This window comes from Hyperolius riggenbachi, chromosome 11 (genome assembly GCF_040937935.1).
Source record: "Hyperolius riggenbachi isolate aHypRig1 chromosome 11, aHypRig1.pri, whole genome shotgun sequence".
NCBI lineage: Eukaryota > Metazoa > Chordata > Amphibia > Anura > Hyperoliidae > Hyperolius > Hyperolius riggenbachi.
The window spans coordinates 171,792,525-171,809,141 of record NC_090656.1 but is presented as its reverse complement, the minus strand read 5'-3'; the positions used below and the strand labels follow the sequence as shown (position 1 = coordinate 171,809,141).

The 16,617-nt window shown below is 45.2% G+C and overlaps 1 protein-coding gene across 6 annotated transcripts in view; it reads right to left on the bottom strand.

Annotated features, from left to right (window-relative positions):
* The window catches only part of LOC137539254 (cytochrome P450 2D17-like), a 130,846-nt gene that overhangs the window by 59,023 nt on the left and 55,206 nt on the right, over positions 1-16,617 (bottom strand). For all 6 annotated transcript variants that reach the window (XM_068261811.1, XM_068261808.1, XM_068261810.1 and 3 more), the window contains one exon: positions 6,186-6,348. In XM_068261811.1, the coding sequence (XP_068117912.1) occupies positions 6,186-6,222 (37 nt within the window). In that variant the 5' untranslated portion in view covers positions 6,223-6,348. The remainder of the gene's footprint in view (positions 1-6,185; positions 6,349-16,617) is intronic.

Genomic DNA, 16,617 nt, shown 5'->3' with positions numbered 1-16,617 from the left:
CAGGACTGCCAGGCAACCGGTATTTTACTTAGACATTACAATACAGAGGCGCCAACAGAGTAAAAGTATGAAGTTAAAAAGGTATCAAATGAAGGGCACGGGTGGACTTACCTCCCCGACAATCGGATGGGTGTGTCCACCCTTCTTTCTTGTTCTACGGAGAGCGACTTCTTAGCCTAAGTGGGGACTGGCCTAATCTCCCCTCTTGCTTTTTGAGTGGTTGCCTGGTCTTGGCAACCCATACTTGTGAGTATTATTTACTACATACCATATTTACATTGTATTATCAATAATACACGATTAGGGGCTCTCAATTGTCTACCTTCTTGTTTTACATATCTAGGCAACTGGTATTGTTTAAAAAGAAATAAATATGGCAGCCTCCATATCCCGCTCAGTTCAGGTGACCTTTAATGAGGTAGTCCACATAGGTAGAATCAAAAGTGAATCTACTGTGTCTCTAATTTAATATCTCTTGCCATTGGTGGGGTGAGTAAAAGAGTCCCCTTTAGTCATAGTATGGCAGAGGTGGCTTCCTGGATAAGGGAATGTACCATTGACCTCTATAGGGGTCCTAGTTTGGCAAACCAATCTGTTCCTAAGTGAAGGGGCACTCTTCTATGACTATGAAAAAAATCGGATTTTAACCTCACCACTGATGGTATTGTAATTAGAACCCAAGGCCACACTTTTTCCAATGCATCTGTTAGTTTTAGACCTCTTATCTTTGTGTTTATAATGGTCAAGTGTTTTTTGTTTTTGTTTTCAATCATTTTTATTGAATTTTCAAAAAGAAGAATTAACAAATAAACAGTGTCTATAACCATACAAAGGGAACAAATCTCAGTAATTTGAGTGCACAAGCAGACATACTGTCAATGTTCAAATACAGTTCATACATATTCAGTCATCTTCACAGAGCATACAGTGGTGGCAAATCACATTTCAATTGAATCTTGGGTCGGTAGGTACCCAACTGATTTGGATAAACAAACCTAGGACAGAGGTATAAGGAGAGAAATCACTCACCCATTCATATAACCTTAAAGGCTGGGTGAGGATATTAGGGGATAGCTCCTGTGTCTAAATTTCTGTAAAGTAAAACCAAATTATGGTCAGTTTCCTTAACAAAAAAGATCTGTAATCAGATGACCCTGTTGCCTCACGACACGAGTGTCGAGAAATGAAATGGGAGCTAAATCGACATGAGATGGCAATTTGATATATGGACGATGGCAATCAACAAACTTCAACAGGGTCGAATGTAGCCCTGCTCACAAGCAAAAAACATAATCGACAAAATGCTACCAAACCTTAGTCTATCAAGTAAAAAGTGAATTGATATAAGCAAATGCTTCTTTATAGAGGCCTATATAGAGGTTGGCATTGGCTGGGGCCACGTTGATCACCATCACTGTTCCCTGGCACTGTAAGAAAAACTTATGATCAAATGAAAAACATTTTTCCCTAAGTATCAAATTCAGCAATCACAACAAAACATCTCTGTCTCTGCTTTGCATTAAACAAGTAATGTAGGGCATCTACATGCTTGTCAGGTCTTTTCTTATTGCCCACTAGGCACCTTGGCCAGGTACTGGGGTCTTGGATATAGTGAAGGGAATCCTCCTTTTTTAATTTTACAGTATCCACCAAATGTTCTGTATTTGGAAGACTCCTTCTTAGCAGTTAATTTAGTTACATGCTCAAAAGGCTGTATAAGACAAGGAGTTATGTATTGATGTATTTGTTTGTGGAACAGAGGCGGCAGCAGGATAAAAGTCAATAACATTTTTAAAAATTGCTTGGAGGAAGTGGTGGGCTTCCCCTCCCAAAAGCAGACACGAGATCCTGTCTTCATATAAATCAATGCATTACTTATACGGTACCCCAAAAACAGTGCAACACGTTTCGCAGGCCCAGCCCGCTTCATCAGGCAATACAAGTGGGGACAAAACAGAATTTCATCAATAGCAGGTGTAGCGCCTCACCTGCTATTGACGAAATTCTGTTTTGTCCCCACTTTTATTGCCTGATGAAGCGAGCTGAGCCTGCGAAACGTGTTGCACTGTTTTTGGGGTACCATATAATAAATGTATTGATTTATATGAAGACAGGATCTCGTGTCTGCTTTTGGGAGGCAAGCCCACCACTTCCTCCAAGCAATTTTTTAAATTTTTATTGACTTTTATCCTGCTGGCGCCTCTGTTCTACATACAAATACTCTGTGTCCACTCCTGGTGGAGGGGAGTGCTACCTCCTTTCTTGTTTCTTTACTACAGAGAGCGACTTCTTAATCCTGAGTGAGGACAGGTCTAATCTCCTCACCTGCCTATTGAGTGGTTGCCTGAATGGTAACCACTGGCGTAACAATAGGGGATGCGACCCCTGCTGTCGCGGAGGGGCCCGGGGCCCCCCTAGGGCCCGCCCCGGGGACTTTTTGGGGGCAGGAGGGGTCGCAGCATAAGAGGAAAGCTGTGGCCGCAGATCGGTGGGGAGGGGGGAAATCCCCCCCCTCCCTCACCTCGGGCTCTCCTCTCAGCGCTCCCCTCCTGCAAGCAATCATTGGTGGTGCTCGCGGCGGCGGCGGCAGGCAGGCTGAGCACATACCTCCTTCTGGCCGGTCTCCGATCATCACTAAGTGCTTTATGGAACTTTCTGTGTAAACAGGAAGTTCTATGAAGCACTTAGTGATCAGAGACCTCCGGCCAGAAGGAGGTATGTGCTCAGCTTGCCTGCCGCCGCCGCCGCGGCTGCCACGAGCACCACCAATGATTGCTTGCAGGAGGGGAGCGCTGAGAGGAGAGCCCGAGGTGAGGGAGGGGGGGGAATTTCCCCCCTCCCCACCGATCTGCGGCCACAGCTCTCCTCTTATGCTGCGACCCCTCCTGCCTCCAAAAAGTCCCTGAGCGGGCCCTAGGGGGGGGGGCCCGGATTTTTTTTTTTGCAGGGGGGCCCGGGGCTTTCTAGGTACGCCCCTGATGGTAACCCATGTTTGTAAGTATAAATTCTCTCACTAAACCACTTACCAATTGTCTTTAACATACTACACCATATTGGGCTCTTGGTTTTTTCTATTTTATATATTAATGTATCCACTTGCACATAAACTAATTCTTACATTAGGTTAACAAAATAAAATTATAGTTTGTCATAATACACAATAAAACATGTTTCCCCAGTCTTTATTGTCCATATAGTTGCCCTATCTACTTGTGTTCAGGAGTAATGAAATTATTTTTAAAATTCCTCTCCAGGACACAGTGCAGTGGTAGTGGCAGTGTCAAAGCTGCCATTGCAGGCAGGGCCAAGCCTGGGCGGGTGCTGCGGGTGCATTGCACCCAGGCGCCTGTCTCTGACAGGCGCTGCCCGGCCGCTGCTCATCCCCTGTGGCCGCCGCTCCCTCTATCCCTGTGGCCGCCTCCGCTGCTTCCCCCTCCCTCCTGGTGCCTCTCGATCAGGCGGCGACCAATCGTGCGGGTGCTAGGACCCAGCGCCCGCACTGATACTAGGACCCAGCGCCCGCTCATACTGGTCGGGTCGCCGCTGATCCTGAGGTCTGCAAGGTGAGGGGGGAGTTGGAGCGGCGGTGGCTGGGGGGCTCCCTGTCACTCACTGCCTAAAGGGGCTCCCTGTCACTCACTAGTTAAAGGGGCTCCCTGTCACTCACTAGCTAAAGGGGCTCCCTGTCACTCACTAGCTAAAGGGGCTCCCTGTCACTCACTAGCTAAAGGGGCTCCCTGTCACTCACTGCTCAAACGGGCTCCCTGTCACTCACTGCTCAAACGGGCTCCCTGTCACTCACTGCCTAAAGGGGCTCCCTGCCACTCACTGCCTAAAGGGGCTCTCTGTCACTCACTGCCTAAAGGGGCTCCCTGTCACTCGCTGCCTAAATGGGCTCCCTGTCACTCGCTGCCTAAAGGGGCTCCCTGTCACTCACTGCCTAAAGGGGCTCCCTGTCACTCACTAGCTAAAGGGGCTCCCAGTCACTCACTAGCTAAAGGGGCTCCCTGTCACTCACTAGCTAAAGGGGCTCCCTGTCACTCACTGCTCAAACGGGCTCCTTGTCACGCACTGCCTAAAGGGGCTCCCTGTCACTCACTAGCTAAAGGGGCTCCTTGTCACGCACTGCCTAAAGGGGCTCCCTGTCACTCACTAGCTAAAGGGGCTCCCTGTCACTCACTAACTAAAGGGGCTCCCTGTCACTCACTAGCTAAAGGCGCTCCCTGTCACTCACTGCTCAAACGGGCTCCTTGTCACACACTGCCTAAAGGGGCTCCCTGTCACTCACTGCCTAAAGGGGCTCCCTGTCACTCACTGCCTAAAGGGGCTCCCTGTCACTCACTGCTCAAACGGGCTCCCTGTCACTCACTGCTCAAACGGGCTCCCTGTCACTCACTGCCTAAAGGGGCTCCCTGTCACTCACTGCCTAAAGGGGCTCCCTGTCACTCACTAGCTAAAGGGGCTCCCTGTCACTAGCTAAAGGGGCTCCCTGTCACTCACTGCCTAAAGGGGCTCCCTGTCACTCACTGCTCAAACGGGCTCCCTGTCACTCACTGCTCAAACGGGCTCCCTGTCACTCACTGCCTAAAGGGGCTCCCTGTCACTCACTGCCTAAAGGGGCTCCCTGTCACTCACTGCCTAAAGGGGCTCCCTGTTACTCACTAGCTAAAGGGGCTCCCTGTCACTCACTGCTCAAACGAGCTCCCTGTCACTCACTGCCTAAAGGGGCTCCCTGTCACTCGCTGCCTAAAGGGGCTCCCTGTCACTCACTGCCTAAAGGGGCTCCCTGTCACTCACTGCCTAAAGGGGCTCCCTGTCACTCACTGCCTAAAGGGGCTCCCTGTCACTGACTGCCTAAAGGGGCTACCTGTCACTCACTGCCTAAAGGGGCTCCCTGTCACTCACTGCCTAAAGGGGCTCCCTGTCACTCACTGCCTAAAGGGGCTCCCTGTCACTCACTGCCTAAAGGGGCTCCCTGTCACTCACTGCCTAAGGGGGGTCCAGGCTGGCTAAATATACTGGGGACACTGGCTGTTTGTCATGTGCATTTACTGGTGAAAATCTGTCTCTTATTATGTGCATTTACTGGTGAAAATATGTCTCTTATTATGTGCATTTACTGATGAAAAGCTGTCTCTTATTATGTGCATATACTGGTGAAAAGCTGTCTCTTATTATGTGCATTTACTGGTGAAAAGCTGTCTCTTATTATGTGCATTTACTGGTGAAAAGCGGTCTCTTATCATGTGCATTTACTGGTGAAAAGCGGTCTCTTAATATGTGCATTTACTGGTGAAAAGCGGTCTCTCATTATGTCAGTAAAAATAATCTTTTGTCAGTAAATGTTTAGGTATTTGTCAGTAAAAAATAACGTGAAAGGTTGGCAACACTGGCAGGCTGCGCGGCGCAACGGGAAAGATACAGGCAGCCCACCTCACGCTTGGGCTTGGCGGGGGAGGAGCCGACGACAGCGAGCGAGAGTAGGGTGGCCGCAGGCAGCCATAAATACGCAGTGTGTGACTGCATCGCACTCGCAGTGCCTCTCAATCTGAGTCAGTCCAGAGACTAGCAGACTCGCAGGCAGCCAAAGCCAGCCTGGAGCAAGCCCATGGAAGAGGGGTAGGAATGGGGTATCACATGCATGCGTAAAGAGGTGGAAGGTGTGGGTGTGATTAGGCAGGACATGGGTGTGGTTATGTGGTTAGGCGCGGTTAATTTAACCACTCCCATAGGCGCCAGAGAAAATCTTGCACCCAGATGCCAGACACCCCAGGCTCACCCCTGATTGCAGGGTATGTTAAATACAGTTAATTGAAAGGTTATTCTTTGTCTTCTTACAATCAATGAAGCTTCATACAGAAACTGCTATGCTTTATTCATATCTCTTGCAATTAGTGTTCAAAGAACATTTTTGGAGCTCATTGAGGCATCAGAGAAGTTAAGATAAGCTTCTAAAGTACACTGAAAGTAAGTCTATTAACCCTGTTAGGCACTTTTTTGAAACAGGAGTTTGTTACTAGAAGTTCTTCTGGTGCTGGTAATTTATGGGAGCAAAAGAGTAATTTTGACTGTAGTCTCACTTTAAGAAGAGGTATCCTATACTAATTATTGCACACAATACCATATCCCTTTAAACTTCGAGTCAGGTTCTACATATTTTTCAACATATGCGTTTCGAAATTTACCTTTGCCACCAGAAACAACGTTAGTGAGTCTGGTCATAGGCCGGCCAGCAAATTCAACACCTTTGTTCACTAGAACTTCTTTGAGATCTTTCAGTCCTCGAACCACCACAGCCGGGGTGAAACCCAAGTAGATGCTGTATACAGGACCATATACCTTAGAGAGCTGAGAGAAATGTAGATGTGATTACTGTGAACATTATACAAAAATAGCAAAGCATAATAGGAGGATATACAGAATTGTAGCAATCATTGGCTGTGCAGTTAACTTAACAAAATTGCACTCAAAATGTATTACAGGTGATCCATCACATAGCATTGATACACACAAACCTTTTCTTACCAACATAGACTGAACTATGCTGTCTACTTTTCGATGGGCATAACAGCTCTACATTTTCACATCCTTATTTCCTACATCCTACTGTAATAAGTAGGAGTGTTTCCATCTAGAAGGATATCAGAATCTGAAATGCATGATCACAGGTGCATGTAGACATATACATCCAATTACTAAGTACATCTGTGCTTCCAGGTATGACAGACTCCCTTGAACAATTCCTTTGGCCCCATCTCTTGTCTGCCATGTCTCCTCTTTCATTTACCAGTCTACACTGCAAAAGTTACCCCACCTCTAATGTATAGAGGTGGGGATGAGTCCCTTGTCCTTGACATGGACAAAGGCTTGGTGGAGAGAGATAGGGTTTGTGTAACGATCGGTGACGTATATAACGACCAGGATGAGCTCTATCAGAACAAATAGTCAGTACTTTATTTAAAGTGTGATCACACGTGTTAGGTGCACAGTAATGACAGGAGTACTCCTAAGTGATTGCCCTTGGGGGCTGAGGCGATCATGGACAGAGTGGTCGTACAGGCAAAAATCGGTAACAGAACGGTCAAAGAGAAGTACAAAATCGTCAGACAGAAATCTGAGTCAGGGAGGGGAACACCGAGAGCCCAATATAGTGCAGTATGTTTTTTAAAAATGGATGGAAAATAGTATAATGAGATTTATACTCACAAACGTAGGTTGCCCTCCAGGCAACCACTGTATAAGCAGGTGGGGAGATTAGACCTGTCCCCACTCAGGATTAAGAAGTCGCTCTCTGTAGTTCAGAAGAAAAAGGGGCCAATCCCCTCCACCAAGGGTGGACAACTTTGTGTAGCATGGATACAGAGGCGCCAAAAAGTGTAAAACAAGATAAAAAGTCTAAAAGTGCGGGGGGGGGGGGGGGGGGTGATGGGTGGATCCACCTCTCCCAAAAGCAAACAAGAGAGAATGTTGATTTTTCAACACATAAAGAATTTTTATCCATACACTCCAAACAGTTTTGCAACGCGTTTCGCGGGTTCTACCCACTTCATCAGGCTATGGAACGGAGTATAACACTACAGAGAAAACAAAAGAGAAGGAAAAAAAAAAAAATATATATATATATATATATATGGATATAGCCACTAAACTTCCCTATACAGTATTACCAGGGTGAACGTAACAATCATAGATTCATTCATAAAAAACAGGTTTTAAAGATAACTATGTTAAAATTGTTACCAACAGGATGTGGCTCACACTGAAGTATCCATACTTCAGTGTGTTTTTTATGAATGAATCTAGGATTGTTACGTTCACCCTGGTAATACTGTATAGGGAAGTTTAGTGGCTATATCCATATATATATATATATATATATATATATATATATATATATATATATATATATATATATTCCTTCTCTTTTGTTTTCTCTGTAGTGTTATACTCCGTTCCATAGCCTGATGAAGTGGGTAGAACCCGCAAAACGCGTTGCAAAACTTTTTGGAGTGTATGAATAAAAATTCTTTATGTGTTGAAAAATCAACATTCTCTCTTGTTTGCTTTTGGGAGAGGTGGATCCACCCATCACCCCCCCCCCCCCCCCCCCACTTTTAGACTTTTTATCTTGTTTTACACTTTTTGGCGCCTCTGTATCCGTGCTACAGAAATCTGAGTCAATAGACAGGCAATAGGTCGGCAACTGATCAGATTGGCAAAGGTACAGAATCGTAAGGGAGAAATCTAGGTCGGCCCCTTCACTGCAGCAAGGTAATGATTACGAAGGGTAATTGGCACATGTACATGCCTTTTGTTTTGTTGTTGCAGCTGCAGTGCTGGCAGAAAAATTAGGCAGGCATGTACACACATCACAATGAAGCAATGACCGCCGGCTATATGAGTGTCTCGGGGAGGGCACATTGAAGATAATAAGGTCGTTGCTTCATTGTGGACAGACCAAATTTGATCAGCTGGACAGTCACTGTTGTTCTATCATTGAGCTACCACAGCCCGGTGACCATATGGGCTTGAAAACCGCCACTGCCTGCACTCTCGCCATGGTGCGCTCCAGTCCAGCACGGCCGTCACTACACAAACAGCTGTTTGCGGTGTGTTACACAGTGAGTTTGGTGTGTCAGTGTGAAGCAGTACTCTAATTACACTCCCTGATTGATGTATACACATGCAAGATGTTTTAAAGCACTTTAGGGCTAATCATGTGGAAGTCAATTATATCTTATGTCTATTATCTATTTGCATCATTACAATAGCCCAACCGAGAGTCACCCCATCTGCTGTGAGAGTCCCATGTGGGATTAAATCTGTCATCTTTCTCAGAGAGATGGGGCGGCCACGCCAGACCATTATCCTAGGAGGGATGGAGATCCCTCTTTTGGAATAAGAAAGAAGTAGAGAGAAGGGAGAAAAAACAGAGGTGAAATACAGATCAGAGAAGAAAGAAGAAAGAAGAGAAGAGTAGAGTGGCCTGCCAGCCCCCCAGACCATATAATCCTAAATAGGCGCACAAGGGAACATCCCTTAATTTACAATCCACCATTTGTTGCTTATAGGTTAATATCTTTCCATACCTTTTTAAAAATGTGAATCTTATCCTGCACTACAGCCGTAAGATATTCTAGTTTGTAAATATATTTCACTCTATTTAACACTTCAGAGATATGGGTGGAGAGATGTCTCTCCAATGTTTGGAAATAACACATCTCGTTGCTGTCAGAAAATGATTAAGCAAACGTTGGTTATGGGGTTTCATCTTCGGTACGGGTTTAGCCAACAAGCAGATCCAAGGATCTTTAGGGATTTCTAGACCAGTATAGCGAGTTATTAGCTGGAGAGCATCCGACCAGTAGGTTTGGATTTCCGGGCAGAACCAGAATAGATGGTGAAGGGTACCAGGTTGACCACAGTTCCTCCAGCATGCCGGGGAAAGAGAGGGGTTCCATTTATGTAAGCGAACTGGTGTTTGATACCAAAGTAGCATTATTTTGTATATGTTCTCTTTTGTAAGCACACAAATAGAGGATTTAGATGCGTTTATCCAGATCTTTGACCATGTATCAAGAGTAGTATCTGTTTCCAGTGCATGATCCCAGTATGCCATGTAACGATGTTGGTACTCCAGAGTCTTACGTTGCGGGGAGTTCAGCCACGTATATAGAGAGGAAATTAGTCCTTTTTGTGTGGGTCCTGCATCCCAGATTATTTCAAACTCTGTCTTCTGTGGAAATTCCAACTTGGGGGAGATGGATGCTACGAAATGTCGTATTTGCATATATTGCAGGTAGTTAGCATTGGTAAGTGCTATACGGTCCTTGAGATCATCATAAGTGTATAGCTTCCCTGTAAAAGGGTTCATTAAATCAGAGATAAACCAAATATCATTTTGATGCCATATTGATGTTGTGGTGCGTTTAAGACCTGGGGTAAATCTAGGATTGCCATATATTGGAATCATGACTGATACCTGCGGAAAGAGGGATATACGCCTTCCCACAACTGTCCATAATTTCAAATTGGACCGTAGGGAGGAGTCTATCTCCCTCGCCTCCTTAGGAGGGACATTATTTTTCCATAGGAAAGCACTTGGATGAAAAGGCATAAATGCTTCAAACTCTATTTGTACCCATTTTGCATGGGGTCTTTTCTCAAGCCATGCTACCATCTGCCTAAATTGACTTGCCACATAATAGTTGTAAATATTTGGAGCTGAGAGGCCTCCAAATTGTCTTTGCAGGGTTATTATTTTTTTGGAAATCCTGGGTGGTTTGCTATGCCATATAAAGCGCAGTAGAGCTTTTTGAAGGGGGAGCAGTATAGATTGCGGTATCCACATAGGTATTGTGGAAAATATATATACTAGCTTAGGCAGGGAGTTCATTTTAAACGCTGTCATACGACCAAACCAGGAAATGTTGTAGTCTTTCCATTTATTTAGGTCTTTAATGATGCGATTGATTAAGGGGGAAACATTAAATTGAAGTAATTTCTTGGAAACATGGGGAAGATGAATTCCCAAATATTTAAGGGTGTCTTTCTGCCATCTATATGGAAACCGCAACCTCAGACCGTCCACCATTTGGGGGGAAAGATAAAAGGAGAGAGCTTCCGTTTTGCTATCGTTTATTTTATAGTTTGAGAGGTAGCCAAACTTAGAGAGCTCTGCATGCATGTTAGGAAGAGATATATGTGGACTGGTTACTGATATTAACACATCATCTGCAAAAAGCGAGATTTTGTATGCATTTTCCCCAATTTTTATCCCTGTTATATCGGGGTTGTCCCGTATCCGAGCTGCCAGAGGCTCTATAGAAAGAGCGAAAATCAGGGGGGACAGGGGGCAGCCCTGACGGGTGCCATTAGAAATTGAGAAATATTGGTGGGGGTCTGTAAATGGGATTTTTAAGGCTACCTGGGGATTGGAATATAATTTGTAAAGGGTGTTCAGAAATTCTGTTTATTGGAGGTTATATATCTCGGAGAAATATTCCCTAAATATCTGGGCTATATGGCGGAGATCATGTTGTATCACTCCCTTTTTATCTTTAAGGGAAAGGACTGCATTACGTGTTTTCATATCCCTAAGTTTTTTGGCTAATAATGTATGGGCCCTATTCCCTTTCTCATAGAACATTTGCCTTGTGAAGAGCAGAGACCTTTCTACTGAAGTATATTGAAGATCAGCTAATTGTTTGCGCAGATCTTCCAGTTTGTAAAATAACTGTTTGGAGGGACTTTTTTTATGAGATTCTTCTAGTGTAGTAATTTGAGTGAGGAGATCTGTTACTTTTGCGAGGGCTACTCTTTTCCTTCTGCTTGCTATTGCGATGAGTTTACCCCTAATGCTTGACTTATGAGCTTCCCAGACAGTGGAGTAATCAGTTACAGATCCTGTATTTATTTGGAAAAAGCTATTTAAGCTCTCTAAAATATCTTGGTAAACTTCCTCATCTAAAAGTAAGCTGTCGTTCAGCTTCCAAACCGAGGGGATTTTTGGGTTGTTTGCCAAGTTTAAGGTTAAATCTAATGGGGCATGATCTGACCAGGAAATTGGGCCTATCTCGGAAGCAATTAAAGTATTCAGCAAGGCAGGGGTTATAAAGAAATGATCTATTCTGGTGTAAGTGGAAGTGTTATGTGAATAGAAAGTGAAATCTGTGTCTCCTGCATGCAAAGCTCTCCAAGCATCACACAATCCAAACTGTTTCTGCAGCAGCCTGAAATTCTTAGCAGTTTTACAAATAGTGGAGAAATTGGAGGGAATGACCTCGGATCTACGGTCCCTTGTAGGGAAGCTTTTTAGGTTAAAATCCCCCCCTATAATCACATTTGGACATTTTAACTGTTCAACTTTCTTGAATATTTTTTCCAGAAACTGTAGCTGATGGGCGTTTGGTGCATATACAACCACCAGTGTAATTTCTAATCCATGCAAGGAACCTTGTATTATTATGAATCTACCTTTTGGATCACTGCATTCAGTCTCAACTTGAAATGGGCATCTGCTATGTATTAAAAGTGCGACACCCGCTTTTTTTTCCGCAGCGCTAGCCATAAAAGAAGTTGGATAAGCCTTACTTTTCAGATATCCCGGTCGCCTAGAGGAAAATCGAGTTTCCTGAAGAAAAACAAAGTCTGCGCCGATGCGTTCTAGATCCGTAATGCTAAATATCGTTTGCGAACCGAATTGAGCCCTTTGGCATTAAGTGTAACTAGCTTTACCATAATAAAAAGTTATATAAGCCAACTTTAATTATGCAGTGAGCCCAGCTTAGGAAGATCCACAGCATGTTATCTAACACCAAACATGTGATAAAGGATGGCTGGCAGGCAAGATATTCAGAGAATGAGATAAAGGAAGGAAAGAGAAGAAAGAGGAAAAGATAGAATAGAATCAGGAAAAGATCAACCCCTAAATTTAGGGGAACAAACCTCTTAATATTTTCATGAACTGAATTTTGCATGGTAAACAACAGTGAAATAACCATAATCTGTATATGCAAAGCCATCAAAACATTTTTAGAGAGAACAAGGGTATACATATCCCTTGTGTGGGTGCGCCCCACTGCACACCCATAGAGGGAATGCATGCTGGCACCTTGCGGCCGAGTCTCCCGGAGCCGCACCGACGGGCTGTATAATATAATACTGCATACTTATGACCGTATCACGCCAAAAACTTTACGGATTTCAAAAAAAATAAACCTGAATTGTGAGAAGAAAGATTTAGATAACGTCCTGGTTCCATGCTTAAGTGGCTGGGACTTCAGGTGAGAGGCAGGGTGGTGATGCTGTTTGATCCCGGGATTTAGCGGGAGAACCATTTGTTTGGGATTGAGATTCGACTTTCCCCGGCATGCGTAGACCTAAGCCTTTGAGTAAATCCGGTGCATCTTCCGGAGCAGAGATGGCGTGGTACCTGCCTTCCTTGACCGCAATCAACTTAAAGGGATATCCCCATCTGTATTGGATGTCGTTTTCCCGTAATAGTGCTGTAACAGCTTTAAGCTTGCGGCGTTTAGCCAATGTGATAGGGGATATGTCATTAAAGATTTGTATATCGTGGTCACGAAATTTGTAAAAGTTAATATTGCGTACCTTCATGGCCACCTTCTCTTTCGCTTCGTAGTAGTGGAAGCGGACTATTATATCCCTAAGTTGAGGAGCTCCTTCTGGACGCGGCCCTATCGCCCGGTGGGCTCGGTCAAACCGCCACATGTCCTGTGAGATGTCCGGGTCAATGTCTGTAAATAGATCTGTCAGGTACTGTTTGATGTCCGGGGGCTTAACAAAGTCCGGCACCCCTCTTACCCTTAAGTTTGACCTTCGATCTCTGTTCTCATGATCTTCCATAGAGCGGTGTAGTTCCCCGACTGTATCCGTTAGTCTATCGTTCTCCTCCTCAAGGTATGCGCAGCGTTGTTCCAAGGCCGCGACTGATTTTTCCAGTGCCGTGGTCCGCGCCAGTGAGGACTTAACATCCGAGCGTTGGCCTTCCAGGGCTGAGGAGATCGCATCTTTTATTGTACCCGATATCTTTGTGTGCAGGTCGGATAAGCAGGTTTCTAGTATGGCTCTAGTTATAAAGTCCAAAGTATCGGGTGACTCCTCGCCATGCTGAGATTTAGAAGACGCCATCTTGGTTGTAGGCGGAGGCTTGGTAGGCTGGGAGAAATATGCCTCAATTTTCTTTTTAGAAGCCGATCTGCCCCTCTTCTTCGGTCCCATATGAATCAGTGCTCGATGAGGAACCGGGACAAGCCTTTTTAGTTCAGGTAAGCCAGGTGTATGACGTGGTTGGGTCTATCTTAAGCCAGCCATCGGCGGAGCTCCCAGGTTAAGCGGTTATCTTGCTCAGCGCCGCGCATGCGCCCCCGACATAAGTCTAATATTGTTTCCAGTACAGGAAAAGTTAAGAAACTCCAGTTGTTATCTATGCAAAAAAAGCCATTGAACTCTACAACTTTCAAAGTGGCAGAGAGCTCTGTTATCTGAAGCTTGTTTTCTCAACTGTCTTTCACTGTATTGTTTTTTCTTTTGCAGAGAACAGCACTCTTAAGGTGCGTACACACGCCTGATTTATTCAAACGGCCCGTGGGGCGGCCGTTCAGGGCGGCCACCGAGCGGATCAGTCAAAACCAGCCTTATCAGCCTGCCAACAGACTGTACACACAGGGAAACTGTCGCTAGAACGGCCTCCCCGCTGGCGAGTCTGACGACCCGTCGTTTGTATAAATCAGGCATGTGTACGCACCTTTATTATTATTTATTTATAAAGCGCCAACATATTCCGTGGCACTGTACAATGTAAGAAAACAAACAAGGGATGCATAATGATACAGACAATAATATACATCAGATATGCACACTGATACAAAATACAGAACTGCTGATTACAATAGCAAATGTAACGTTTGCGGAACTATTTCGCGCAGGACGCGCGCTGACACTGTGGGAATCCTCCACAAGCGTGTAAAATATATATAACCCAGCTATGGTGCTATGCACCTGTAGAGGGAGATTCCCACCAGCAGATGGAGCTGTGGAGTACAGATGGCCACAGCCTCTGTACTGCCACAGATGCTAGATGGGAATTGCATGAGTTGAAGCAATGCAGGGCAAGATAGCCCTTAAAGAGAGAGAGCACAGAGACAGTTTGAATGTGTGTCCACCAATCTAGTTGCCACCCAGCGACGGTGAACACACACCAGTAGAAACAAAGTATGAACGCAATCGCAAGAGTGGCAATTGCCAAAAGCGACACAAGACTGAAGGAGCACAGAGATAGACTGTATGTGTGTCCACCCTAACTACACACACACACAAACACAAAATAGAGAACGTGAACGCTTGCTTAACGGTTACCTCACCGAGCCTACAGCAAGCGTTCGTACAAGACAAGACAGAGAAAAGGAGTAGCCAGCAGCAACCACTCCCAGACAGACAGAGCGATTCCCTGTCGACCGCCGCTGGCGACAAGGCAATCGAGGAAGAGCAACAGAACAAGGCAATACAAATAATACAATGTGACTGCACTAAAGGAATGCCTAGTGCAGTCCCAAGGAATTACTCTAAGATAATCTTTAGCAACCGATAGCAAAGCTGACACTCTAGGAGTGTTTGCAGAAACAAACCTTCATGACCAGCAAAGGATTCTGGGAGCACATGGTATTTATACTGCAAGGCTTCAAAGGAGGCAGCAAGGCAATTTGCATGACAAATGTATGCAAATTCCTCAGCAGCAGAGCAGGTCTGAAACTTGCAAAGTGAAGATAGGTCTCTTTTCCAGAGACCTGCAGCCCTCAGACTTAAGGAATGGACAAACAGCTGTCTGCCCGTGCAGACAGCTGAGCATATCATTACAGCAAATTTGCCATGATGACTAAAATGTATAAATGTCTAAAAGAGTGCAAGCAATTAAATTAATAACATTCCATGACACAACAGGGTGAGAGCCCTGCCCTTGCGAGCTTACAATCTAAAGGAATGGGGTGGAAACAAGAGGTGGGGAAAGTATACAGTATATGTACAGGCAGTGCGTACTTAGGTTATTTACTGGTTGCATGGCCTAAGATAGAGAGTATGCTTGCTGGAAAAGGTGGGTTTTGAGGGAGCGTTTAAAGATTTCAAAGGTGGGAGAGTGGCGGATGTGCTGTGGAAGGGCATTCCAGAGGAGGGTTGAGGCACGTGAGAAGTCTTGTCTTGAAAGGAAGTAATTGTAGAAGAGGATAAAAGAAGCTCGTGTGCAGATCTGAGATTGCGGTTGGGTCGATATCTGGAGACTAGTGAGGAGATGTACAGGGGAGAGCTTTGTAGGTTAGGGTTAAGAGTTTGAACTGAATCCTCTGGTTAATTGGTAGCCAGTGAAGAGCTTGACAGAGGGTCAGCAGAGGAAGAGCGAGAGGAGAGATGAATGAGTCGAGCAGCAGAGTTTAGTACAGATTGGAGCGGTGTTAGTCGCTTAGTTGGAAGTCCACCAAGCAGTATATTGCAATAGTCCACTCGAGGTATAATAAGAGCATGTATTAACATTTTGGTTATGTCATGAGAGAGAAAAGGTTGGATACGTGCTATGTTTTTGAGTTGGAGATGACAGGAGCTGGTTAGGGAGTTGAAGGGAAGAATAAATGAGAGAGAAGAATCAAATATTACCCCCAAGCACCGTGCTTTGGGAACTGATGTTATAGACATGTTAACATTTATTGTAATATCAGGCAAAGAGGTGGACAGGGAGGGTGGAATGACTATTAGTTCAGTTTTATTCATATTAAGTTTTAACCACTTTACCCCCGCCCGTACGGATTTCTCCGTCCCTTTTTCCATCCTTTAATCCCCATGGACGGAGAAATCCGTACTTTGCGCACTCCCGCCGCTGCCCGCGCTCCCGCTCGTAAACACGCCACCGGCCGCTCGTAAACACGCTGCCCGCCGCTCGCCCGGAGATCAATGAACGGGAAAATCCATTCCCGTTCGTTGATCTAAGCCCCGCAATGATCCGCTGCTCTCCGATGAGCAGCGCGATCATTGTGAAAAAAAAAACACTTACCCAGCCTCCTAGTACTTCCTCCAAGAGTCCGGAAGGACTCTTGGAGGTCGCATTAA